The following is a 27,859-nucleotide window of genomic DNA, read 5'->3' as shown; positions in this document are numbered from 1 at the left end:
CTTTGAAAAGTCAAGTTAATGCACCACCTACTTACAGAAAGGGTTTCCTTATTCTTCAGAAATGCATGACTATGAAAAATTTCATTCATTTTAAAAGGTGCTTGACTAGGCAATTTAACTTTAACTAATCAATATACTGGTATATGTGTATCTTGTGTACGTTGGATCTAAAAACATGTCCCAGAAAAGATTATTCCCAAAACACTCAGTTTTACCACCACAGTTACAATGATACATCTCATTTATTTTAAAGCACACATTATATAATTATAACCAACATGGTTACCTCTTCAATTTGATTCCCTTTTATTATCACATATCACATTTTTGGGGAGTTTTGTGCTGGAACGCATTTATGACAAGGCAATGCTCTTTCTAACAATTTTATCCTACAAAAAAAGATAATGGTAAACCAAACTGTCCTACTAAGTTGTCAGAACTAAGTTGTCATATGCACAACTACATTAGCAGACCAAGAATCATAAGTCTGAATGAAACCAATTATTAGTGACACAATTGTTTGAAAAAACAAAAAGAATCATTGTACAAGAACAATGTTTCTAGAGGAATGAGGCTTGTAACCATAGCTGCAATTTTTTTTCTTATTTAGGAGAACTTTGGGTCTGCTACTAGGATTAGTAACCAGGGCGAAGAGAGTTGGCTACACAATTGTAATAGGTCATTCTGATTTTTTTTTTAATCCAGATAGGAGGAAAATACTTAAACATATCTAAAAAAAAAAAAGTCCCAAATATTGCATTAATTATTTATCTTATTATCACCAGAGAAATTAGTCAATACATCCATGTAAGCATTAGCGATTCAAATGAGCTCATTTATACATGGAAAGGACTCCTGATCTTAGATCCAGGCTGTACACAGTGCCTTAACTTCTATTTATATCACGATTAAGCCATTCCCCCCAAGGGCACTAACAAAACTTAGTGGTTATTAGAAATGTTGACAGTTGAATGACAGGAGAAAAGTCTTAGCACCAGCAGGTGGCAGAGCTTAATGTCAAACTGGATTTAAGTAAAAGATCCATGAACAGCCTGGACGTAGGACCTAAAGTCTTCCTAGGAATAATTTGAAGATGTGCAGTTATTTGCACGCACAAAAAGGTGCATTCATGACCTACCTCCATAATGGCAATTGTTTGAAACATTTTTAATTTTTAGTGAGGTGAAGTCAGGGGGAAACCAAGGCAGCTACCTAACATATATCTGCTTCTCCCAAATTCATAGCTATAGATAGATAGATAGATATATAGATAGATAGATTCCTATTTTTCTGTACCTCAAAATCATCAAAATGATTAGATTTTCAATGACCAGGACATATTGTTTTACTCATATAAATTTCAGAAACACACAATTTTGTTCCTTGGCTGCACAGAAGGATAGCTTTTGATGCTAGATGAAAGCAGAGATTTGCTGCCTAATATAGTAAGAACACATAGGGGGTGTTTTACTAACCTAAACACACGCACGCACCAGGTGCGTGTGCATTTTTACACAGCAAAACGTATTTATCAACCAAACACGAGCAACGTGTCACATTTTCACGCCGTTATGGCGCGTTTTTATGTATTTACGTACGTGCACGTCATGTAGCATGCGCCATAGGCTACACGCCGCTCTAATAGCGGCATGCAAGTCTCTAAAAAAAGCATATTTCCACTAATGCCATATATGGAAAAATTACGAGGTAAAACAAATTTAAAAAAGCGTTAAAAAGAAAACTAAAGAAACCACCATATCTAAGGACTAAAAAGCTGTAATATATTTTTGCTTTTGGGTTTAGATACCTTTAAATACACTCATTAATTCCTTGATCCAACTGCAGAGTTCCAGATCAGTTGAATGCTCTATGTGTGTATCCAACTTTAGGCTAGGGCTATAGGAGCAATTTGAACCTCTTGATGCTGAGAGACTTACCAGTTGAAATGAATGTACTGTCAAAAACTGGCTAATAGTGATAGGCAAACTTGCTCAGGTTCCAAGGTCCATTCAGCGAACATGCTAAAAATGTTGCCAGTTGCAAACTTTAATGTGAACCCCATTGAAATCAATGGGAGGTTTAATTTTGAAAATAATTTCTCTCTATTTCTAGACTAATAGGCAATGGATTGTCAATGTCAATCAAAGTGCATGGGGGGCCAGAACTACTAGGCCAGTGTTGTGGGGAAGAGGTCCTTGTCATCATCAACATGGGGACAAAGTGCTTTGACAGCAAAATCCCCCTTTACATGGTACCCCCCTCATGTTGAGTGCATGTAGCTTGGTATAGGAGGGGGGTGCACGCTCATTCCCCCTATTTTCCTGGCCTGTTGGATTTTGAGAGGATTTGTGTACATTCAGTTGTCAGCCGGAATCCCCGTATAAATGTGTGCACTATACAAGTTACACAAAATGTCTCTCCCTTAAAAAATATGGCAAAAGGATGCAGGGTGTGCTAGATTTTATTGGGGGGGTTGGAGGCTGGCTCATTTTCAAAGCTCCTTTTTTGGCCATATTTTTTCACCTAACCAGAGTTTACAGGTCAGGCAGAGCATTATGAGGTTCACTTTTGCTACTTGGGTGAACTTGCCCATAAGTTCGTCTTTTTGGGCTAATGGAAAACATGCAAATTTCACCGTGAACCCAACTCAATAGCGACAAGCCTCATCCGTACTGGCGAAATATCCCTGAGGGGGGCTAAGCACAAACGATCAGACACCGGATCTGACTTGCGCTGGTATTTGTTTGTGGTTCTGGTCAGTAAAAGAACATGGGGTCAATGGTAAAGACACTGAAGAATGTCCTACTTGGAAGTATTTGACAAGATCAGGCACATTGGCTTCTTTTGTAGGAGTCTGGTGGCTAAGATTGAAAGTTCTTTAATAGTCTTAAGGGCCATCACTCTTAGTGAATATATTTAATTTAGCTGGTGAAGGTGAACCATGCTGTTAAGTTGGTGTACCACAGAACTCTGAATTAATTACCTATTTTATCCCTAGTAGGGATGAAATTCCGGTTTCCCGCTGCCATTGGGGTCGAGTTGAATCCTGCAGTTTCAAGATCCTGCAAATTTTTGTATAGGTTCGATTGATGGAATGGCTGCTGTCCTGTCTATAGCAAACTTTTCATTGCTGCAAGGCTTCCATTTAAAGAAAAATGGGCTTTTGATTCAAGGGGTGGCATTTTGATGATAATGATGTCTGATGACCCCAAACTGAGTGGAACATAGGGGGAGTTTGTGATGCACACAATGCTATCATCTTTTCTCAAAAATGTGCATGTCTGCGACAAAATGTTTAGATTTAAATCTGATGTCTATGCTATAGAAAGGGACAGCAAATTTTAAACGCCACAGACCAGACTGAACAACCCCTCACTAGAACAAATCTTAGCGGAAGACACAAAGCAGGCCATCATAAATCCCATTAAAATATTCCAGGATCTGCACAGACGGTTATTGAGCCCCATCATATGTTGATATCTTAAACAGTACTATGTAGAAGCTGGAAAGCCAGAGACCTGTAATACAGCCTATTGTAAATAGTCTGAAAGAATACACATCTATCAGACTGGGGTTAGTGACATACATACAGATCAGCTTCCCAGCGTTAAGTTTCATACGATTTCCATAATTAATGCTATGATCATCCTGCATTAATAGCAAGTGTTTACACAAATATATAAGAGAATGACAATTAGTTTGACATCAAACATGCCTATGCTACACTATACAGAAGGCAGATGGGACCCATTTAATCTCCGAAGTAATATATGCATTCAGTCTATATCTTGTTTTTTGTACTTTGTATTAAAGATTGCAAAACACTACAAGAAAGCAAGAAAACAAACAGAGCATCACCAGAAATCTAAGTTAGAACAATAAAAAAAATTGGTGAACAAATCCAACAAATTGTAACAATAAGTAAAACTGCACTGCAGTGTGAAAGAAGACATACAGTATTTAATCATATGTGTAATCATATAAGTGCCAATGATATTAAGCATAACAACATAATCTTAGCAGTAAAACCAATTACTCATATGAATACTGTAAGACAATTGTACTAGTGAACAAAGTTATATGTAAGGAAAAGAGAAAGAGAGAAGAGGAGTAAGAAAAAAGAAGAAAGAGAGAAGGAGAGAAAGAGTGAGTACGTCCGTACCTCCAAACCATGGTAACAAAGGAGAAAAAGTTACCTTATCATGACAAAATGTACATCAGGAAGTGTAAGTAAGAGGATGCAAATTCTGGCTTGGAGACCAGATCTGTCCAAATTTGGACATGGAATTATTCAGCCTTGCTGTAAGATATTCCAGGTTGTGAACGTCATGAATCCTCTTAAACACATCCAAGTTGGAAGGCGTGACGGGTTAGCGCCATTTCAGTGCTCTTAGATATCTGGCTGCTGTAAGGATATGTTTCTTGAGTTTAGAGTATGTTTTGGTCAAACATGGAATAGGAAGGCCCAAGATTAAATGGACTGGGTGTTCTGGTAATTCCATATCCAGCAATCATTTAAAAAAAAAAGAACTTGTTTCCAAAAGGGGCGTATCTTCGGGCGTTCCCAGTAAGTGTGGAATAAAGTACCTAAATGTTTGGAACATCGCCAGCATACAGCCGAAACAGAGGGATTAATCTTATGTAGGAGTTCCGGGGTGTGGTAAATAATCTTGTACTGATTCTCTTTATAAAGAGTACAGATAGAGGCCTTACTAGCGTTGGACCATATCCCCTCCCAACCCTCCATGTCCAATGGCTGACCCAAGGCTGCCTCCCATTTAAGCATATATTTATGTTTAGGGAAGGGGTCAGAGGGGATATTGTTAAGCAGCTTATACATTTCTGAAATGAGACCCTTGCGAACAGGCCCATCTAAGCATAAACTTTCAAATAGGGTAGGCTTGAAAAAAGTAAATCCATTAGAAACAGAATAAGCAGGGGCGTGCTGCCAATAAAAGGCAGCTTAAGGCAGCTTAAAGAACTAATGGGCAGCAACAAGTTATTGCTTAGCTTTAAGTATCCTAAACATTAAAAAAGGTCCTATCAGCATAAAGTAAAAAAATGCCCCAAAATATGATCTTGAAACAATCGCCCAATTTTTAAAAAGGAGAAGGCTTGCAGCAAAAAAATACTATTTCGCTCAAAAATATAGGAAAGTTCAAAACATATTATATGTGTGCTGTTTATTATTATGTTCAGTAACAAACTTTATTTGCCAGTATTCATTGGAGGTGTGGACACTTTAATAGTATCTTAATTTTATAGATATTGCCATACAATGGACAATGCAGGATTTGAGGCTAGCCCAGGCACCAGAGCATGTGTAGAAGGAAGGGGTTAAGCAGCTGTTGGTCACTCACACAAAGATGCCCTGCTGTTTTTGCTCAACTAATCCTCATGATCATTAGGAAGCTTCTCTATTTAATCCTGATGCCCTGCAAAGACACCAACACATGCTGTACAGTTCCAGATGTGCATTACCCACGTGCACACCAAAATCATCCGAAAAGATCTTTATACAGTTCTTAGTTATGTTTCGACCTCACAAAAGTAACCAACCTTAACAGCTTTTGTGGTTTTCTTTTAAATTCAATTCATCTCACAGTATGAAATGTCAGTGTAAACTGATACTTTATCTAACAAGTAACAGATATGTATGTAATGCAGAATTAATGCTTCAACTGTTTATAGCATAAAATTTGTTTGACTTTTTCCAATACCCTTTTGTTTACTGATAATGAGTTACAGATGATAAAACATTTCTTTTATTATTGCACAGGCATTAGAATATATTAGAGCAGAAAAAATGAAAATTGCAATTCATATTTGTTTATGTTATTGCATGCATGTCCTACATAATGTATGCGTGCTTCTATCAAATCCAACAACTCACACTTTGTGTAACGTGTACAACAAAAGCAAGTGTATAGTTGTATTTGGAGTAATCAGGCTCTGAAGGGTGGAGGGTTTTCCAACACTCCAGCAACCCTCTCGAGGGTTTTCCAAAACTCCAGCAAGTTGAAATATCTCTGTGGTCAGTTCAAGATTTTCTTTCTTTCTCTAGAGAAAGCTTGATTGTGCACTGAATCTAGGGCACTGTGTTACAGATGCTGCCAGTTGTTACACTCCTAGTAAGATGGGCAGACCTATCACCGCCTCTTGTTCACTATGAGAGATTTACAAGTCTATAGCCATTCTTAGTCACTAATGCTTACACCAAACAAACATTCATTGAGTACCAGTCATATATACCACACATTTCATAACAAAACAAAAGGCTCTGTTCACTTCGTTATAATTGTATATAGTTATAGAATTAATAAGATCTGAAAATAACGGTCACTATGAAATATATAGTAAAATGTGCTGCAGGTTAATGACTTCAGCCATTTGGCTACAAATGACTATTATTCAAGTTCAAATAATGAGTTCAAAAGTGGAACTATGTGAGTTATTTAAGTCACACAATATATTTTTTCAGCTTAGGCCTATTCAAATTTATGTACCATGAAATTGAATTAATGGTACATACAGTATATTGACCAGTTCAGTTCTCACACCTGTACACCCTCTATGGACTAGATCAATTTTTGCATTTCTGCTATGGGTTTGTTTTTTTTCTGAAATCATTTTGTCTTCAGTTTAGATAACAAAGTAATACATATCACTTTCTTTAGTTATACTGTCTTGCAAGTTATTTTATTTTTATAGCAATCCATAGACAAAAATACATAACAAAACTACAAAAATATACCTTTTTTTCTATTGTGATCAGTGTTAGTTTAAAAACAACTATACTTATTGTAGATAAAATGTGTAAATTACATTCTATGAATCGTCTTTAAAATAATATTAAAATTATATGGTACAAAGCATTGCAAAGGTACTTTCAAATTAAGTTAAGGCTTTTTTTAAAGGATTTTTTAATGCAACACTAAAAAAAAGACCAAAACTAAAAAAATAAAAAAAAGGAAATATGAATGGTTAGAATAAAAAAAAAATAACCAGGAAAACAACAGTGAAGGGAAAGAAGAAGTTAATGAGGGCTGAGTAGGCTAAACTAAGGATTAAGAAAGGGTTAATAGGAAAAATAATTATATTGAAAAATATGATGCCAGGTTGCTTGACCTGGCATCATATGCACATCTGCAGATGAATGAAACAATATACACATAAATAACAATGCTAATCTGTATCCCTCTATCGCGTGTCTGAACACCGTTTATAAGTTCGTTTTTTTTTCACAGCAGCATCGTTTTAACAGCTGGGAATTACCAGCAAGTGCAAAGAGGTGGTGGGGGAATGGCAGTAGAGGACAAGGAAAGGAGATAGTACTCATATCCTGAGTACTTCTATTAAGTTTTTTTGCCCATGTAACATGCCGAGCGTCCACAACTGGTAAAAACAATAAATTCAATGATGTATGTAGGAAATTATTATATTGTATGCAGCAAGTGTACTGTAAGTGTCTAAATGTATCGAAGCTAATATCAGCCTTATGTAATCCCCTGTAGAGCATCACTCAAACTGTGAAAAATTGAGCATTGGGAGCTAAGACAATAAGGTGCTGCTGCAGTGCACATGTGCTGACAGTAAAGAGTATAGTGATATCCTTAACCAGCTGCTCATTCATTGTCCAATCATAGCCTTTGAAGTTCAGCTTTAATACCACTTACTAATCTGAAATAAAGTGTTAGCCACAGTGCAACAATGTGCCATTTTTTTTGACGGTAAGAAGCAGAGAAAGAATTTAGAGCAGTGATTAGGCAGAACTGTTAGGTGGTCACAGTCCTGTAACAATAATCACTAGTGGGACGGTAATGTGTTTATCTCCTAGTCTCTTTACTAAGACCTTAAAGTGTATTTATGGGCAGAAATAAAAATAAAACATATTCATTACATCTCTCCAATACATGTATATTTCACTTCTAAACACATTGCAAATACATAAAAAACAGTCAATCCTGACTGAAATCCAGTGCGCTTTGATCTTCCTGTACACTGTGACTGTGCTGCACTGAGAGCTTAAGCAGGATTAACAGCCCAGCATGTTCATCTGTGAAATACAGAACACTTCCCCCATGTTATGGAGATAAGTAGATACATCAACATTGCTCATGCATAGATACATTATAGTGAGTGAGCATTGTTAAGTCGGCTGAACAAAAAAAATATCACAAATTCCTCCATCAACGCTATGCAGCCTGGAAGGATGAATTCTCCACTGTTTCCACTGCAGCTGATTGGCTGCTAGCATTGTTCGGCCGATGATTTTCTAACCAACTACTTTGATCTTCTGTTTGAGGGATGCCGGGGGAAGGGAGCAAACAGGGACACATTTTGCCCGGTTCATCAAGAACTAGATGAAATTCAAAAAATATATGGCCAGCTTTACTCTAGGACAAGAAGTGTAAAACTGGCATGATCAAGGTGAAAATTAAAGATACAGACATCAGAAAGTTAACTTATGCAGACACCGCACCGAGTAACTGGTGAGCGGCAATATATACAGGTGAAACTCGAATAATTAGAATATCGTGCAAAAGTAATTGCAGTAAGTGCTGCAAAAGGGGCCCAAACCAAGTACTGAGTACATATGCATGCTTGTACTTTTCAGAGGTCTGATATTGTTCGATGTACAATCCTTGTTTTATTGATTGCATGTAATAATCTACTTTTTTGAGGTTGTGGATTTGGGGTTCTTGGGGTTTTCATGAGCTGTAAAGCCATAATCATAACAATTATGACAAATCACGGCTTGAATTATCTTGCTTTACATGTAATGAGTCTATCTCATATATTAATTTCACCTTTTAAGTTGCATTAGTGAAATAAATAAACTTTGCACGATATTCTAATTATTCGAGTTTCACCTGTAAAATTTTTGTTCTTGGGCTTAGATACACTTTAAAGTTTTCCATATACTTTAGAGGGTGGTTGACTGTGTAGGAACTAAAACCCCCCCCCAAAAAAAATAAATAACAAAGCCCATGCTCATTCTAAAACACTATGGGAGTTATTCACTAAAGAGCCGAAGGATTAACTCTTTCACGACCCATGGCGGGATAATCCCGTCATGGGTCCTTAAGGGGTTAAACAGACTCATATTTGTAGAGTTGGGGGCTGGCTTTACAGTAGAAGCAATTCTGGTGGCTCAGCTGCCCCAGGTCACTTCTACAATCCGGTAAAGTGGCCGCCCCCGCCCTAGGCCCCCACCGTGTTTCCCAGGACCAGCATCTCGGAGGGAAGATGGGGAGGAGAGCAGTGAACGTCCATTCACCGATCTCTTACCCAATCTATGAGACCGGGAGCGACACGTATTGCAACTACCACCGTTTTATTCTGGTCCTGGCTTTCAAAAATATATAATGTTTGGGGGTTTTTAAGTAATTTTGGGGCTTAAAATGTGGATTATACCATGTAAACAAAAAACAAAAAATAGGCCTTGGTCCTTAAGTGGTTAAGCCGAACCTTCGTCTTATCCTTCAGCTTGCTTCAGCTGCGAGAACCCTTCGGTTCAGCCAAAGTGCTCAGCCAAGCCGAAGCATATGCGTTCGGCTCGGCTGAGTTGAAGACACAGCCGAGGCATTCATTTAAGGACAGTAGCCTGTCATTGTATGACAACAAATGGGTGAAGCCAACCGTGACGTCACGGCTGACTCCTCCCATTTGTTTAAATTCGGCCGACATCTGTCAGAATTTCATTTTGCGACATAAGTTTGTCGCATGGGGTCCAGTTGGCAGGCTTTGGGATTTTTTTTATTTCGACGAGTCATTGTCATGGTTGAGACCGCTAGATGACGTGATTGACCTTGGCTTACCTTGTTGGATCTTTTTTTTTTTCCTTTTTGTTAACCCTTCAGTGAGTGAGTAGGGGTACCCCTTACTCATTCACAAGGGGAGCAGCATCTGGGTACCGGGATGCAAATAAGCCCCCCTGCCCGCAGACCTGGCCCAGTAGTTGTGGGGAAGAGGCCCTTGCCCCATCGGCATGGGGACAAGGTACTTTTCCAGGGAGGACCCCTGAAAAAGCACCCCCCAATGCCAAGGTCATGTGGCCTGGTATGGCGCAGGGTGGGGGGGAAGGGCAAGCTTTCCTGCCCTGCCAGGCCAGTGTTCAGATTAAGGGTCTGGTTTGGAATTTTGCACTTTTTTTTATTTTTAACTCTCTCCTAACTTTCCTATGAATGAGAAGGGGGACCCCACAGTTTTTTTTGTTGTTCTTTTTCTCAAATTTTTGTTTGTGTTCTTCACAACATGATGAGCATGTTTGGCTGTACTGAAGTGAGCGGAAGCCGGCCGATGCATGGCTAAAAACAGGGTTCGGCTCACTTCAGCTCAGTTATACACTCAGCTGCCTTGCGCAGCTGAGTGAATAACCCACCATGGGGGGAATTTAGCATAACGGGAGCAGATAGAATCTGGAACAGTTTCTTATGGCAACCAATCAGCTTCTCTCTTCAATTTGTTCAGTTAAGATTTGAAAGTGAAAAAGAGAAGCTGATTGGTTGCCATACACACCTGCGCCAGATTGTATCTGCTCCAGTTTTGATAAATTCCCCGCTTTATATCTATATAAAATAATTAAAAAAACATTCTTCAAGCTCCAAGAATAGGTCTATATAATTATTTTCCAGAACATCTAATCCCACTGGTTCAATTGTTGTTTATCCTTATATAAGATGTCAGGTTATGTGGTCCATTCTAGATGTCAGGTTATGTGGTCCATTCTAGATGTCAGGTTATATGGTCCATTCTAGTCACCGCCACCATGTACAGGACATTTCCCTGAGGTGTGTTGCCTCACTCCAAACTTCTACAGTCTCCATATACAAGCAATTCAACTAAAAAAATGGAATCCAGTACCATCACTCTCCTTTATTAAATGCAACAAATAGCCATGTTCCTGGGTTACAATATACCTTGGAAAGTTTTTACCAGTCCACAGAAATCAATCACATATTTACTTTTGCACCTGATCCTAATTAGATTACTGGCCATTGCATTTGTATCCTCTAGTTACAAATATCGACAGTTCAACTCAAATTTCCTGGTACAAAGGGTACACACAACCATAGCAGCAATATGTCCATGAAGGAACGGAAGCTTGACTTACCACACCTTACCCTAATGTGTCCTCTTTCCAGGACTTCCTCTAGAAGTGTGGCTAAGACCATCACATTGGTCCTATAAAGGGACCTATAAAGTCCTATAAAATGTTCCATATAACAGAATTCTTGTGTGGATTGGTAATGTTCCAAAATGAAGGTTTAAGACCACAATTGCGAAGGCAGGTACATAAACTCGCAATTCCCACAAACAATCTTATAAACATTCCTATCGTCAATGGTATATGGCCCAAAAATCACAATATACAACTGAAATTAATGGCGTCATTATTGCTTGGCTCTTCATATGATTTTAGTTGGTGTATCTGCCTGCATTCTATTTACAAAAGGGTCTTGTTTCAGGACTCACCCCGTTTACAGTTTATGCAATCTAGTACAAAAAAAGGGGAGTTTATCAAACGTTCTATTGCAAGACATCAAACTTTCAGACAATCAGACAATCAATCTTTTCAGCTTGTCCCTTGCACTGCAGCACACTTGATTGGAAGGGACTGGACTGCTAGTAAGAGGCTAATAACAGGTAATATTTAGACAACTGCTTGCATTTAAAAAAATACTCTTAATGATGTATCAGTGTTTACAGAACTGTATTAATCTGTGCTTTTTATATCAGCCTGGATTAATGACTTTTTTCCTGTGTACTGTATAACAATAACTCGAAACAGCACGTCTTACTAAACTTTACATAAGATTACAGTCCCTGCTGAATCCTATTTGCTGAAATGCAGAACTGATTATTATGCTATATAAATAGCATGCATAGCACTTCTGGACACAAGAGCGGGACTTCAAGGCTCTAGGCCATGGATGTCGGCGTAATGACCTGTCTCAGCAGTTACGTGCTGTCTTGTGAATACTGACATAGCCTTATTTCTGATCATTTTACATGCTTATCCTCAGGCGTGATGTGTAACAATATCATCTTCCACTGCTATATGCTATACCCTGATTCTGCAGAGTTTTTAGGACATACTAAAATATTTACAAAAAGCAAGATTACAGACTAAATGCTTGCTGCACCTTACTGCTTGTATTCTGTTTTTCACATATTCATTAGCAGCAGCATCATACACATCATCTCCATTTACTTTTTAATAGGTACAATCATTTATTAATTTAATTATTTTCTTACTATTCTTGCGTGTATGTTACTTTTACAGTACAGTTTTTTATGCTGAATATTTGAGTACAGTGTCTTTCAAATATATGATTCATGATAACTAATGAAGTACATTTCTATAGTAATATAGAAGGCAAGAAAACTAAGAAGTTATGGAAACCTTATTTGTTTAATGACCTCATCCAGGATCCTCGACAATCCTGGAATGTAAACACCAGTTCCAGGGTACCTGGCTGATGTAATTGACCAAAAAGAGTCCATAATATATTTGTTTCAATGATGGCAGCCAGATTTCCACTGCTGCTGTTTACTTTCCAGCAGCTCCATGAGATGTCCATTGTGACACATAACCAACAGATGCAGGATCGTTGTAAATGGTCATCATATTTTTGGTGGAGGTGTCTGTGTATTTATTAACTTTAAAAAATGTTTGTGTATGAGTAACCAGGGGTACTATGCATGTCATGTGGGGAAGGGGTGGATATCTGTGGGGAAGGGGTGGATATCTGTGGGGAAGGGGTGGATATCTGTGGGTCCCTTTATCTTAAAGGTGGTTTCCAAATGCCAATAAGTCCCTGGGTTTGACATGTATGTTGGTGAAGAATACTTTTGCTGTAGTACATTCTACAGGTACGCCACTTCACATGCAGGCTTCAGGGCATCACTCAAGCATGTTATTTGAAGGAATTTTTATTTTTAAAGTATCACTTTAATCCTTATTAAAAGAACTGCTCCCTGTTAACCAGTAATTTAAAAAATTATTTGCCTCTTTGGTAGAATGTGTCCTTTATAAGTTACTTCTGGATAGCCTATCTTCATGCTCCTTGAAATAGTATTGACATTTTCTGAACAAGCAATAAACACACGATAAAACAGGCCATAGTTTACCTCTGTAGCTATAGTCATTGTGGTGACATTCATTTTCAACATTCACAATAGAGGCTCTGAAATCTTAGCCAGGGATGGCTTGTTTTAAAGCCCGTTTAAGGGCTTTCGTTTATTTCACAAGCAAAACAAGCCCAAACAAGCCATTCAATGTACGTGAATGCTCCTTTTGCTAATATGGTTACCTTTCTATGAAACTCTCCCCAAATGACCTTACAGTGTACACAATTAGTAATAAAAGAGGAATAAAAGGAGGTATGTCATCAAGTGCTTCTTGTAAGATTTTACCTTTCCACCAACATTGCAACCACATTGCAACCACCAACAAATAACTGTTGGACTTTCAATGTTTGTCTCCTACTTTTCACATTGTTCTTCTTAGTCTCACCCCTCACCATTCCAATCAAAACCATAAATTGTATAGAATTTGAAGATAATACTGACCTATTACAACCTATTCTGCTTTTGTTCACAACAGAAACACCGTCCATAAAAAGATACTAGTGGAGGTAAAGAAGATGATAAACTAAGGGAAGAGGCCTGAGTGGTGCCCTAGCTCAAAATCAAAGTGTCAGATTTATAGTTTTTGCTGCAAGGTTAAACAAGGTAAGTAGCATGGAGTCAATTAATTAGTACTTTGGAATAAATTTGGAAAAGCAACCCTATCTTGCCGCCACTGTTGAAATGCATACTACTCTTAGCATGACATTTCCTATGCCCTCAACATTTTAGTGGGGGTGGATGTGGAACTAAGATGTTGCTAATCAGTGTCACTTGACTGCCGAAGTTCTTCATAGATGATGATGATGATGATTATGACATTATTTCAAATAAATATTAATACAAACAACACCATCTTTAAAAACACATACACAAAAAAGAAAAACAAGTTTTAATGACTTTCTCTATCACATGTTGAGATCTGATTGTATAGTTTATATATTGTAAGGATCTGGCTGGTCATAAATAAACTGAAAAGATTACATAGATAGGTTCCCATAACATGTGGTCAGTTTAACTTAATCCTAAATATTGGCATCCATGTCTTATTAACGCCCCATACAGAGCAAGACTGAATAGTACTTTGCTATTCTCTTACCCTATATGGCTATCTATGGGTTTTTTTCCACCTATTTATTTCTGTAATTTATGTTCATTATAATATGTTTACTGTATTTTGTCTTTTATATACTCAGATCTCACCTCCAAATGCAGGTCTCATAGAGAAGTCATGTTCGTTCACTCTGAGAAGCTGGTCATTTTTACTTCTTCGAAGTTTTGTGATATCATGGTTCTTTTTATATACATGGCTGCAAATACAAAGCATGGATAATTTAGATCATATGGAAACAACTGAAATACATACCCATTGCATCAAACAGTCAAGCTGACATGGCAAATCATTTAATTTGTAATAAAAATGCAATAATTTGTTTGGTGAACAGTATCTACAGATTTTAACAAATTTTTTGGTACTCAAAGCGTTCATTTTTAAAACATTTGTTTTGCACGCACCACCATTCACCCCTTAAAGCTACAAGCCTGACACACCAGGCTCAAACCTGTATATTTATGGCATAAGGGAAATAGATGTTTGGACCTATGCAATGCAAAGCACTGAGGCCCAGCACAGAGGGTTCTAGAATTTTTGCACCCCAAGGCCTAGGGAGGCTATTTTGTACCAAAGGTTTTCACCCCCTCCATAGCGAACTTTTGACCAGTGGAGCTCCTTCCCAGGAAAAACTGATATTTGTTTTCAGTCATAGGCCATGGCACTGCATTACCATGACAATTGGCACAATGCACTTGGCCCGCAGCAAGATGGTAATTTCAAATGTGTGAGATTATGATGCGCAGTCAGGGGGCTTTGTGTAGAATGTCTGCTGCATGCCACAGATGTCACAAAGAAGTTAGCGGCACTCAGCAGAAATCACTGGAAAATTTGGGGCACAGAGGTTTCTGGGGCCCCACAGCATTGACAAAACAATAAGGGATTAAAGTAAGACATACCCTTTATTGAGGTTAAGAAAAAAAAGGAGTCAGGGTTGATTTAAAAAATGCAAACAGCCTGTTCACTTTGCAGGGGAATTTTCCGTTAGTTTGGTGAATGAGGTAAAGCTCTACTGACTTCCATCATCCAATCATGTGTCAGAAAAAAAATCATTTTTTATTTATTTTACTTGCTCGTGATTGGGTAGTCTTTGCAAAATTAATTTTCATCACATTCACTAAGCTAAGAAAAATTATGTTGCAAACTGCAATTTCCTTTGCACACTAAACAGCCTAAATCAGCGTTTCTCAACCTTTTTTCAGTCACAGCATACTTTAAAAGTATGCAAAAATCTTAAGGCATCGTAGTCAAAATGTAAAAATATAAATGTTAAAATGTTCCTTCCAAAATCTATACCAGACCCTTATCCTAGATAGGGGTCTGGTATGAAGTTTAAGGGGGGCCCCACGCAAAAAAAAACTGGAGTTCCGTCCTTCACATCCAGAGCACCCCCTTTTAACATCAGAAGCCCCCCCTCCAATCAGGAGCCCCCTTCCTATCGGAAAACCCCCTTTCACATTAAAAGCCCCCAAAGATGCTGGATGCAGCCCGCTCTGGATTAGTATAATTGTGTTTCCATGGTCGTGGTGGTGGGCCCATCTGCAACATGGATGACTGTGTGAAAATTGGAGGGCATCCCTAACAAAGCCAGAAGGCACCCAAGAGTGCACCCTTGTTGAGAATGGCTGGCCTAAATCAACCCCAAGTCTCTTTATTAAAAGAGGGGACAAGAGTTCCCAGCAAGAAAGACACTTCTCAAAACCATGAACAAACTACATAAAACAAAGTGCTGTGTTCCTTTGAGACACAATTCCTGTTTCCAAAACAAAATGCATAATAATAAAGAAACTGAAAACCAGATGAATAGCACTCAAGCAAATTTCTTATTAATATCTGAAAAAACACTATAAATATTTAAAGTGCACTTAATAGCCACAAGAAATAGACTTCAGCTTCCTCCTTTAATGGGTCTAGTTACTTGTTGCAATGTAACAAAAACAGGAAACTTTTTAACAAACTAGCTAAAAATTAGATTCTATGTAACTCATGAAAAGGCCTGCGAGATTCTGTCATATTGCATCTTAATCTTATCATCCAAACTGGCTTCATACTGCAGACAGAGACTAGGCAAAACAGCCCTTCATACAAGTAAGAAACTAGAGAGTCAGATTAAGCCATTTCGATATCAGGACTCAAATAACACTTGATATCTGAGTGGCCTTTTTTTTCAAACCCTTTTAATATAGTTTTGAATGCTACATGGAGAGTGTAATACTTTTTCAGCACGTGCACCATGCAACAGCAAATGCGAAGTTCAACATACTAGTCTATTTCAGGAACAAAACCATACAGTCATTAGATATAAACTCGACTTGATGTGTGTCTAATCCTGGATTTTTTATCTTTTTTATCCATGGGGATGATTTTTACTGCTGAGCGCATAGATATATCTTGTTCGAAAAGTTTTCATTCAGTATAATGTCCACAGATCTCCACATGTGAAATGATTCAAAACAGTGAGAAACCAGCTCTCAAGTATATAGGTATACAAACCATAAAGTTCACTTAACTTTAGTGATAATCCAGAGTCTCTACATGCATGCTGGTTATGCTGTGACTCTCAAGATGTTCTGTTCATGAGTTGTGCAATACGAAACTACAGCAAAGTCCATCAATGAAAAGTTATGTAAACTTATATAGGTGGCATGTTATGCTGTCTGGTCTCCATGCACAAGGGGTGTGATGAATGCATCAAGCATTGACACATTTCACCTTGATGGTGTTGCTTCATCAGCTGGGCATGTGCCAAACTTCATCTTATACTGGCAAGTTGCAGTCACACAAAACTACCTCATTTATTTATCTATTCTCATGTACAGTTAAAAAAAAAAAACCCTTTTGTCATCTACATAGCAGGACATAGTTACCGTATTAAAAAATGATAACTTGTGGAACCCTAACCAGGGAGATATAACATGAAACATTAAAGGCTGCAAAGAAGAAGATGGAAAGGGGAAAAAAAAACCTTTCCTATACAAAAATGGCAGCTAGGTACCACATTTCTCACAGGAAAACTCCTAGTTTCATTTTCTGGTTGAAACCCTGTGGTGCCAAAGTAGCATATACTGTGTATATATCTTGTCATTTTCTTTTTTATCTAGTTTTTTGAAGGACTACAGCAAAGTCCATCAATGAACAGTTATGTAAACTGATATGGGTAGTTTGTTATGCTTTCCAGTCTCCACGGAGAACAAGGGGTGTGAGGAATGGATCATCAGTACAGTTTATGGTCTGCAACCTATCATTACCAATACTGCTATTTTTACTGATATGATATATTATATGCCATGTCAATCTGTTTCCCAGTACTTAAAGAACAGCTCCAGACAAACGACCCTTTGCAGTGGGGCTACCCCTGCACTGCAAGGGTTAAGTAATTGTTTTGGAATATCGCGCAACGTCCTCACGTCTGATCTACTGGATTAGATAATTAGTGCACTTAGATAATGAAATTCATTAGTGCAATTTGAAGTATAATCCATTGCCAACTACTATAGTGGATGAATTAAGCGGGTTATTCACAAAGCTGTTGAAGGCAGCCGCGTGAATAACCGAGGCGAAGTGAAGTGAGCCGAACGCCGTTTGGCTACTCACTTCAGCCCCGTACATCGGCTAAAATCAGCCGTACATCGGCTGCCTTTGGCTTCCTTCTGTCAGCAGAACATGCTCTGCATTTTCAGCTGAGCCGATGTGCAGAAGCCGTTCGACTCAGCCGATTCAACATCTGAATTGGTTGAGTCAAAGCTCAAGCAGTTCCTCGCTGCCGCTTGCCCCTATTCTCATAGGGGCCAAACGGCAGTGAGTAAAAAGTCGAAAGCCGCCGAGCGGCATTCAGCTTGGATATTTTGCTTGTTACCTCATATATCTGTCCGTTTACATCAGGCAATGGCTTTATTGTGCAGTATTTCAAAGCAGATACAGATAGTGGCCATAGGAGTGGCATGCACACGGGCCCATACCTGCCTGTATTGGTAGATTAGAGAAGCACACAATTATTGTAATTTACAAATTGTACATCAAAATGTTCAATGGGGTTGAATTACTAAATAGGCTGTTCACTTTGCAAGGGGATTTTCCCTTAGTTAGTGAATGTGGTGAAAATTCACTTTGCAAAGAATACCCAATCATGATCAAAGGGAAAAAACATTATTTTGCTTGCACATGATTGGATGATGGAAGTGCAAATTCCCTTGAATAGTGAACAGCCAATTTGCCTTTAGTAAATTAACCTTGATGTGTTTCATTCTCCCTATGACCTGTTAAGTTTAGTGCTTGTTTGTGTCTAAGTGCTAAAATAACAAAGATATACTCACCTGAAGCTCAGAGCCGGCCAGCTGTCACGTTGCTCCCTCCAGTCTGTCTCACCCTCCAGCATTGTAATCTTCCCCAGGGTCCTCATGCATATACACAATGTAAAGAAGTGATTTATGGGACCTTAGACAGCTGCAGAGTAGGGGGAGAGACGATGGAAGGACCGGTCTAAGAAGAAGCCGGTTTGTAGCACCGGGTGAGTAAAACTTTGTTTTTTAAACCTAAAACCAAACAAGCAGTTAACCCTTGCAGTGCGGTGGTTAATAAAAAAATTAGTTGAGTTCTTTTTTAAAACTAAATGCTATTTAAATAGAAGGATTGGACAGTGTTATCATAAAATCTCTCCATGAAAAATGGGAAGATGTATTGAGTAGTAAGATTAATGATGATAGGGAAAAAGGAGATAAAAGTAGAATAGTGACTCCCTGTGGTTCACATTGAAGAAGTTTGAAATAAATTATCATCAAACATTGGCATATGTTTGCAGCTCAATCTGTCAGTGGCTGAAATAGTGGATCCCGATCGCTAATTACAGCAAAAAGAGAACAGAACATATAAACCATGCTGGTGTCCATCGAATATTCCAAGACACATTGGAGAAAAATGGGACAAGGTACAAAGCGAGGCACATTTAAATGTGTGTGCGGGGGAGTGCCTGTTATGTAGGCATGTGGAAGTGAGCAGTACTTTCACAAACTCTAATGGTACTCAATAATTTAAAAATCAAACCTTCCTGAATTGGCAGCTATTAAAAGTGATCTATCAGCTTATTTGCCACTGTAATCATATTTAAGTTGGAGAAACCAAACGTGAATGTAGGATTAGAATGTCCAAATATATAAGAGATATTATGACAAAGAACAAAACAATCCAGGTAGCAAAACACTTCTTGGAATCACAATTCATCACCAAAGGGGTTAGGAGTAAAAGCTGTAGACCAGCTGGAGATAAGTACACATAGGGGAGACTTTGACCAAGTCCAACTTCAGAAAGATAATGTATATATATTTATACTACTTTACCACCACAGGGTTTGAACCAGGAATTAAAACTAGTAGTGGTACCTAGCTGCAAATTCTGTATCTGAAAAGGGTGTTTTTTCCCTTTCCAACCTTTTTTGCAGCCTTTTAATGCTTGTTGTTATATCTCCCTGAGAAAGGTTCCACAACTTATAATTTTTTGATACAATACATTGGCAACTACACTAAGTAGCTTACCAGGTGCATCGACTCTGATTTGCAACTGGTTTGTTACCAAGTTTCCTGTGTTTGTTATATTGCAAGAAGTAACCCATTGACATTCTGGGCAGCAAGCTGAATTCAAATGGCAGCACAAATGATCAGGGGAATATTTTAATGACATATCTGTCCTTTTTAATTTGCACATGTTGTGAAAAGGTATATTTCTTGTGACTTTCAGCTGCCTTTATAAATATTTATAGTGTATTTCAGATATTATTAAATAAATAATTAATTTTTTCAGTTCTTCCTTAAATTTTTTGCATGTATACCAACATTTCAGATATTTGTTCTTATTTACTGATTAATACTAGAAAAATGAAAGCTATGTGATTATTTGCTATATGCAGCCTATGCTGTTTACCTTTTTTCTTATTTTATTTAATTCTTTATTTAACAATGTTTACAAATTAAAGAAAAAAGATTTAAAAAAGACATCAACATAAACCACCTGAGAAGACAACTCAATACAAAAACTTGTCTATTACCAAGGCATTTGTGGAAAGAAAAAACACAAAAAGAATAATCTAAGCACTCATGTATCCTGGGCCCCATGAAGAAAGTACCGAAACACAGTGATCCTCCCGTTGCCCCGCAGGTTCATTGCATTCCCATGCCCTATTTTCATTTAGGTTTCGGGTACCGACTCCTACTAGTTCACGCTTGGACTTACAACTTTACTGGGAATTTTATGTTTTCTAGGGGTTTTTTATGTTGATATGTGTGGAGGCACATAGCTATTTGCCTGTTTGTTTGATGTATTTCCCTTTTAGGATCTACAACATAATAAGACATAATGCTAGTACCTGTCTTATGAATGTTGGATGTTTGTTGTATGCGTATTTTGTCTTTGATCAACATCTGTAACCTTGCTGACTGCATTCTACTGTATGTTACTATTGTAACACTTTAATAAATCCTTATTGAAAAAAAAGCACTCATGTATCCTATACTAAGGGGTCTATTCACAAAAGGGTGCAGAGTTTGGAGAAGGCAGGAGAAGGGAACAATCTAGGACAACATAGCTGAACTGGAAAGTGATCTGAATTGGAGAATCTTTCCAAATCGCCTATTTTGGCCTAGATTTTTCACTTCTCCTGCCTTCTCCAAGCTCTTCACCCTTTTGTGAATAGACCTGTAAATAATACCAACTAAAACAATTACCAACAAACAACTTTTTTCTTTTTAATACATGATGAATAGTACTGTCAGTATTTGTATGTGTTGTCAGTCTTGCATAGCAGCCTTACAGTGTGCTTACATCACATTAGATCATTTATGGGGAGCATTGAAAAAAATGGCTTCCTACACAGCATTAGGGAAGCTTTATTCATTCCTATCTTTATATTCTTTATATCATTCCTAGATGGTGGTATTATTGAACTTTCCAATTATTTACCAGTCCTTATTGCACTCATCAGACCATGGACATCATGATTGTTGGAGACATACATAAGAGCATCCTTAGGAGAAAAAAATGTTCCGTTTTGAGGCTAATATATGCATAATCCATTTTTGCTTCTAGATCAGCTTTAACAAATAATGTAAAGGGACACTTTTGTGTATAATGACATAACCAGAGGGCACAAAGACTCCTAACAGATTGTGTGAATGGTTTAAAAGATTTACTTTATGATGTAACACCGAGAACTCCAAATCAGTAAATAGTAATCACATCCTCCGATTCCATAATAATACTTTTCTGCCTCCAAAGAAGGTAGTCATTCCAGCAATGTCAAACTGTCGCAAAAGCCAATATGTATTTAATGCAATTGAAATTACCTTTTCTAATCTATCTGCAGCCGTCCAAAACTTTTGTTAACTGCCAAAGTTTGTAGTCAGAATTTTACAGAAATCCTTCCCCTACTTGTTGTCATTAGCTCCTGTTCTCTGTCACAGAACAATGTAGACATCTTAGGATCTCCTTAGGTTCGAATGGGTCCCAGAGTAGTAAAACACATTGATAGGAAAGCTTTGCTGTAATGGCAGATAGCTCATTAATAGAATACTTCCGAATAGTTACTTCACCTAAGGAGATGCTAGGAGTACAATATTTCATACAATACCAACACTAAGAAATAATTTATAAAAATACTACTTGGCACACATTTCAGATTTTAGCAACTGGGCACATCATTCGGAGCAGAAGAAAAAGAGACAATATGAAGATATGTTTATATCCTTTCAATAATTTGATATGCTGACCTGTAAATTTTGCAGAGCAACCACTTTTTTTGTGGATTTGCCTCCATTAAAATAGTAAGGGTTGATTAGCTCTCTGGGAATGTTTACACATACAGTGAGTATGTAAATATACAGTATGTGTGTGTGTGTGTGTGTGTGTGTGTGTGTGTATATATATATATATATATATATATATATTTATATGCATTTTCACGCACACACACATAATATGTACACATGAAAGGTATTCACATGTCTTATACTTGAATGTAGTTTTAGTGGTCCTTCATTTTAATGTACAAAATCCATCCAAAGGCAAAAAGCCTCAACTTCACTACAGCTGCATTTTTCATATTATTCTCAAAAAAAATGCTCCAAGCCTTCCAACTTACAGTCTAAGGAAGCTCGTTAGCTGACCATAAAGCAGTCACATGGCTCATTCAGCAGAACATTACAAAATGCCCAGCATAAAGTAACCCATAACAGCTAGAGTTCAGTTTACCAACGTACAAATACAAAATACAAAGGTACAATCAGATTGGTTTTGTAGCTTTCATCTTGTTAACCAGGGTCTAATATGTCTTTTACATAAACCACCTTCGTGTATAGCTTATATCTTAGTATGTCTTTCATATTTCGTTCAACATGTGAACTATGCATAAACTAAAAAAGAATGATAAATTATGGCAAATAACTGATAAGTTACTATTGTTGTCTTGATCCTTACAGTAACTTTACACCCAGCAATTTTCTGATTCTTTTTTTTTTTTGGTCACAGTTGTCCAATATGTAAAAAATATCAAATTCATAAATCTTCTGTACAGTGATAAAAGAGATCATTTTAAAACATCTTATACTAGATTTGTGGTTTTGAAAACAATACAAACACAATGCACAAGGTCCTCTGGATTGAAATGTCTGGCTTCTAATCTTGTTAAGTAAATTGTAATGGGTACTCCATATCAGTGGATTACAAAGTTCAGCATAAACAAAGCATCAGCGTGCCTAACAGTATATGTAGCCAATAACTTTAATGCCCTTTGTAATTAAACTACTACTTTTTATAATGTTATACTGAATAAGGGTTTTTTGAGGTTATATGATTTTAACACACTTTAAATTATTAGGTAGATAAAGTACAGAAATTATTATTAAATTCCTGTTTAGAAGGTTTCACATCTGTCGGGTTCAGCTTTTACTATCCTAAACAGCTTCAAAGGAGAATTTAAAGGAAAGCATATAATTTATTTAAAATCCTCAGTTACATGCATAGCATTTGAACTGAAAAAAATGAAACAAATGAAATGGAAATCACTGCAAATGGAAAGATGTAAGTACAAGTATAGTACTTCCTACATCAATCGAACACATCTGGCACAATGAGATCCTTCATAATACAATCCAACTATAAAATAAAAGGAGGATACAGGTGTACCAACACTTACCTGGCCTGTTTGGGCATTTCTCCCTGATTTGTCCATCTCTTTCTCCGATGCTTTTTACTTTCTGTGAGAAGAACGAGGCAGAAGATGAGCAGAAGGAATTTGAATGAATGAGGCATTTTCAGCACAGTGGTTAGACTAGGATCTGCTCTGCAGTTTCTCCCAGCAGTAGCAATGCTTAGTGGTGCACACATTGAGTCAGCTGTTTGTCCTAGGAATCATACTGGTCAGACAGATCAGTGTGCAGGCTGTGCATCTGACTCCTATAAACCCTTCAGATCACAGACCTTCCTCTACATGAATGATGGGCACTGGCCATTTCTGAGGGCTATCAGAAGTTGGCTGTGCTATGCCACATATCCCCTGGGGTCCTAGGGCAGAGATTTCACTAAACCCCTTACATAATAGGCATGTGGTTCAGAATGCAATTACGGACACTCTGTATGATTCATCAGAGCTCTAATCTGGGTTAGATTTTCATGGCAGACGATGGAATCTTTACAAGTACCTCTGAACGCTGCGTTACAAATGTTATTTTTAACATCCTAGCTAATGACTGGGTGCAAATAATGAAAAACGCTGGCATTGAGCAGAAAATTCACAGTGTCCAGACCTTGTAGTAAATACCACAATGTCACTTTTTTTTTTCTTCTGTAGCAGTACTGCATCAGTCACAAGAAATACAGAACAGAATACAGAACATACTTTTAGCATGTAAGAAGTAATAAAGAAAACCAGACACATATCAATTATTAAAATTCAGTAAGGGAAATTTTGCTGAGGATTGATTTTCGAAAACTGGTCAACTCAATATCGCATACAGTACATTGTCTACATTGTTTTAATGTCAAATGGTATGATTTGTCAATGTCAAAAGGATATTGATCTAACAGAATCAAATGTGCAATGAGTGACATGAGGTTGTTTCGATTAGGTTATACATCATACATGACAAGAGTTAGAGTGAGAAAAATAAAGAATAATGAATAGAATTGAGACTCAATTTGAGATCAAGCATGATGTCACGTCAAATCAATATAAATACAACAATTACATTTTTACATAGTAACATACAGACAGGGTGCTGAAATCATAGCAGGAGTATAGCAAGATTCCAAATTATTATTTTTTAGTCAGTTTACTATAATCTTTCTTCTGAAACCATCCCACATTGTGAAACTTTTAAAATTAAATTCCCATTAAGATGATTCATTATGAAATGGGATTATTATGAGAATGATATTATTATTAATAATAATATTATTTAGATCAGGTGTGATCTTTCTTCTGGTCTAATATGCTGCCTTTTAAAAATGTTAATTTTGTACAGGATAACCCATTAGCCCCACATTAAATGGAAACTATAATGATTTTGGCCATTTTTTAAATGTTTGCACATTAACTGATGTGTTATCTTAACTAGTACTATTCCCATAAAATCTTTATAGAAATCTTAAATAAACTGGTTTCAGATTGACTGTCTCTAAAGTAAACTCTGTATGGGGGTTCAGGGAGGAGCGAATTCCTGTGACTCATCAGCTGTTTGTGGAGTCAAATATGTAAGCAACAGTTTTTTTGTATTTTTTTTAACAGAGCAGTTAATGTTAGTCTGGTAAATGTAAAAAGGTATAGCTCAAGGCATCAGTGGTAACCCAACAGTGCCAAACCTCATCATATATAAACTGTATATCGCACACACCAAAAAGGTAGTGGGTTTTTTGAAGGCACTAAACCACACAATTGTAAAATTCAACATTTTATTACTTTTACAATTTTTCACTAAATTTTGGGGTTTGATAAGGAGTTGCGCTAATATCGTGCAACATAAAAATTTGCAACTGCCACCATTTTATTCTATATAGTGAGTGAATAGCCGAATGCCGCTGAGCGGGATTTGGCTCGGCTGTTCTGCTCGGTCCCTCATAGGGACCGAGTAGAACAAAAAAATAGTTTAAAAAGTTAAAAAAAAAATTGAAAACGATTGTGCGGAGCTAGCAATGACAGCTAGCTCCGCCCAACAGTTTTCTATTGTCCGGGGGTTCTGCTGCCGTCAAAAAAAAAGAAAAAAATCTCTCCCGGGCGCTCTGGGAGCCTCCCACTCCTGGCCGCCAAGGAGAGAAACACTGCTATTTCTGTTAGCTTGTAACTAGGGACGCTGATCTCTCTGCAAGTGGCCGGAGCCAGCCGTAAGATCACGGCTGGCTCCGCCAAGCTGTCAGAAGCAGGCTGTCAGCCGGTCGCTCGGCCAGCTTCGGCTTTCAGCAAGGCTCAGCCGAGCCGAGGCATATGCCTTCGGCTCGACTGAGCCACTCGGCTAAGTTTGGGAGCTGTACGGGCTATTGTGAATAGCCTGTACAGCAGCCCTTCAGTTATACTGAACCGAAGGGGTCCTGAGGCCGAAGCTAGCCGAAGGATTGGCCGCAGCTAGGGCTAGATCCTTCGGCTGCTTCGTGAACAGACCCCATAATGTTTGGGGGTTTTAAGTAATTTTCAGGCCGAAAATGTGGAATATAACATGGGTGCAAAAAATTAAAAAAAGGCCTTAGTCATGAAGGGATTAAGGTTTGAAAATGCAAAACAGACAAAGATTTTACCTGTTGTAATATACAATATGTTTCTATTTATCTTAAAATTAGATTAAAGCAAGCCTTATAAAGAAACAATAATATTGAGTATTTTCAACAAAGAACCAGTAATTTGATATGCATTGATTATAACAACTTGCATATCACATTATTTATTCTTTCAAGCAGAAGTGAAGCTGTAAAATATTAAAATGAAAAACTATATTGGCTGTAATGCCATGGCACATATTATCTATTAGCCGTCCATTCAGGATGGAATCAGAACTAGAATTCCAAAGACATTAGTTCTGATCAGATCTCTTCCCAAATCGTCTCTCCCTAACATTTTATTGTTATAGTTTTAGTCATCATAACTTAGTTTTTATTTAGTTTTATTCACTCAAAAAGTGCTGTTGACAAAAACTATGACGGAAAATATTTTTATAAGACAGGTCCACAGATTCCAGCCCTGCCCATTGGGGACTCCTAACAGACAGGCGTCAGGTAAGTAACAGAATGCAAATCATAAAGCAAAGGTATAGTTTGAACTAGACAGAAGGCAGGAGAGGTAATACACAATTAAAATCGTAAAATAAGTAAAAAGACAGGAATAGCCGGGAGCCATGGTCCAAACTAAGCTGCAACATAACATTAAGCTTTAACGAAAAGCAGCAGACCCTGTGTTGGTGCAGTGAGCCATATTCAAAACTAGGGCATCACAGGTCAGCTGCAGTGTGCTAATGCCTAAGTAACATATCTGTCAGTACCTAGGAAATATGTGACCATCTGCGATGGGGACAGACTAGTGGTGAGTCGGTTTGATGTTGGAGGGCTCTGGAAGGTGAGCAGCTGTCGCTGGCTCATTACACGATGAGCATTGTTGAAGACTTTGTTGAAGTTTTAAACATTGAAGTTAGTAGTAATGATAACACATATATTCTGTCATTATTTATAATGTACAAAGAATGTAATGAATGACTCTTTATAGCAGTTGACAGAGTTTATTAGTTTACCCACCCCAAAGTTATATATTTATTCCTATCAATCTAAGCAATCGTGTTAATAATAGAGTTATAAAGAGTGTATTCATTCAAAATAGAGTTACAATTGCTAGATTCAGTTAATTGGAATGTGTGGATTTAAAAAAAATCAATGCACCATAAATAGAAACGTCTTTCAATTGTCAGCTAGAACATGAAATGAGCTGCCAAAATTAACAACTGTTGTGAGAGGACACTTGAAACTGAAAAGTACTTGGCATATTATTAGTGTGCCTGAGAATAGAAACAAACCACTTCATTACAAAAGTTACAAATATAACTCTATAAAAAAACCTCTCTCCAGCTCAAGCCGATGATATGTAATGTGCTGACATGTCTCTTTTACATGATTTGGTTTTGTCCTCTTAGGCGGAGCCATTAAAGACTCTTACAGGGCTATTCACAAAAGGGTGAAGAGTTTGGGGAAGGCAGGAGCAGTGAACAATGTAGGACAACATAGCTGAACTGGAAAGTGAGATGAATTGGAGAATTTTTCCAGTTCAGCTATATTGTCCTACATTGTTCACTTCTCCTGCCTTCTCCAAACTCTTCACCTTTTTGTGAATAACCCTGTTTGTGAGGAATGTGGGTAAGCACCAAGAGAGTGTGTGCAAGTTAAGCTGGTCATACATGTTTAGAGAGAAAACCGCTGGTTCCCCTATTTACGCTAAACAGTGTGAATGGAAGAATCATCCACTGCCGGCTACTTGAACACCCAAACAGTGCCTGCAGTTGATTGGTCACAGTCACTATTTGGCAGACAATTTTCCACCCAGCTTCTATGATAGTTCAGTTGAACTTTGTTGAGTTAGGTGGGGCCAACAGGGCCGCCCAT

General features: G+C 37.7%; 1 protein-coding gene across 1 annotated transcript in view; it reads right to left on the bottom strand.

The window, feature by feature from the left end:
• The window catches only part of LOC108785303 (gamma-aminobutyric acid receptor subunit rho-2-like), a 48,041-nt gene extending 24,487 nt beyond the window's left edge, over positions 1-23,554 (bottom strand). The window contains exons 1-2 of the mRNA XM_018554345.1: positions 23,424-23,554; positions 14,338-14,444 (exon numbers count right to left, since the gene is read on the bottom strand). Of these exons, the coding sequence (XP_018409847.1) occupies positions 14,338-14,444; positions 23,424-23,539 (223 nt within the window). The 5' untranslated portion in view covers positions 23,540-23,554. The remainder of the gene's footprint in view (positions 1-14,337; positions 14,445-23,423) is intronic.
• Between the last annotated feature and the right edge of the window lie 4,305 nt (positions 23,555-27,859).

The sequence above is a fragment of the Nanorana parkeri genome, unplaced genomic scaffold, assembly GCF_000935625.1.
Source record: "Nanorana parkeri isolate BGI_ZX_2015 unplaced genomic scaffold, ASM93562v1 scaffold154, whole genome shotgun sequence".
NCBI lineage: Eukaryota > Metazoa > Chordata > Amphibia > Anura > Dicroglossidae > Nanorana > Nanorana parkeri.
The sequence above is the reverse complement of the archived record's forward strand: the minus strand, read 5'-3'. Positions and strand labels throughout refer to the sequence as shown.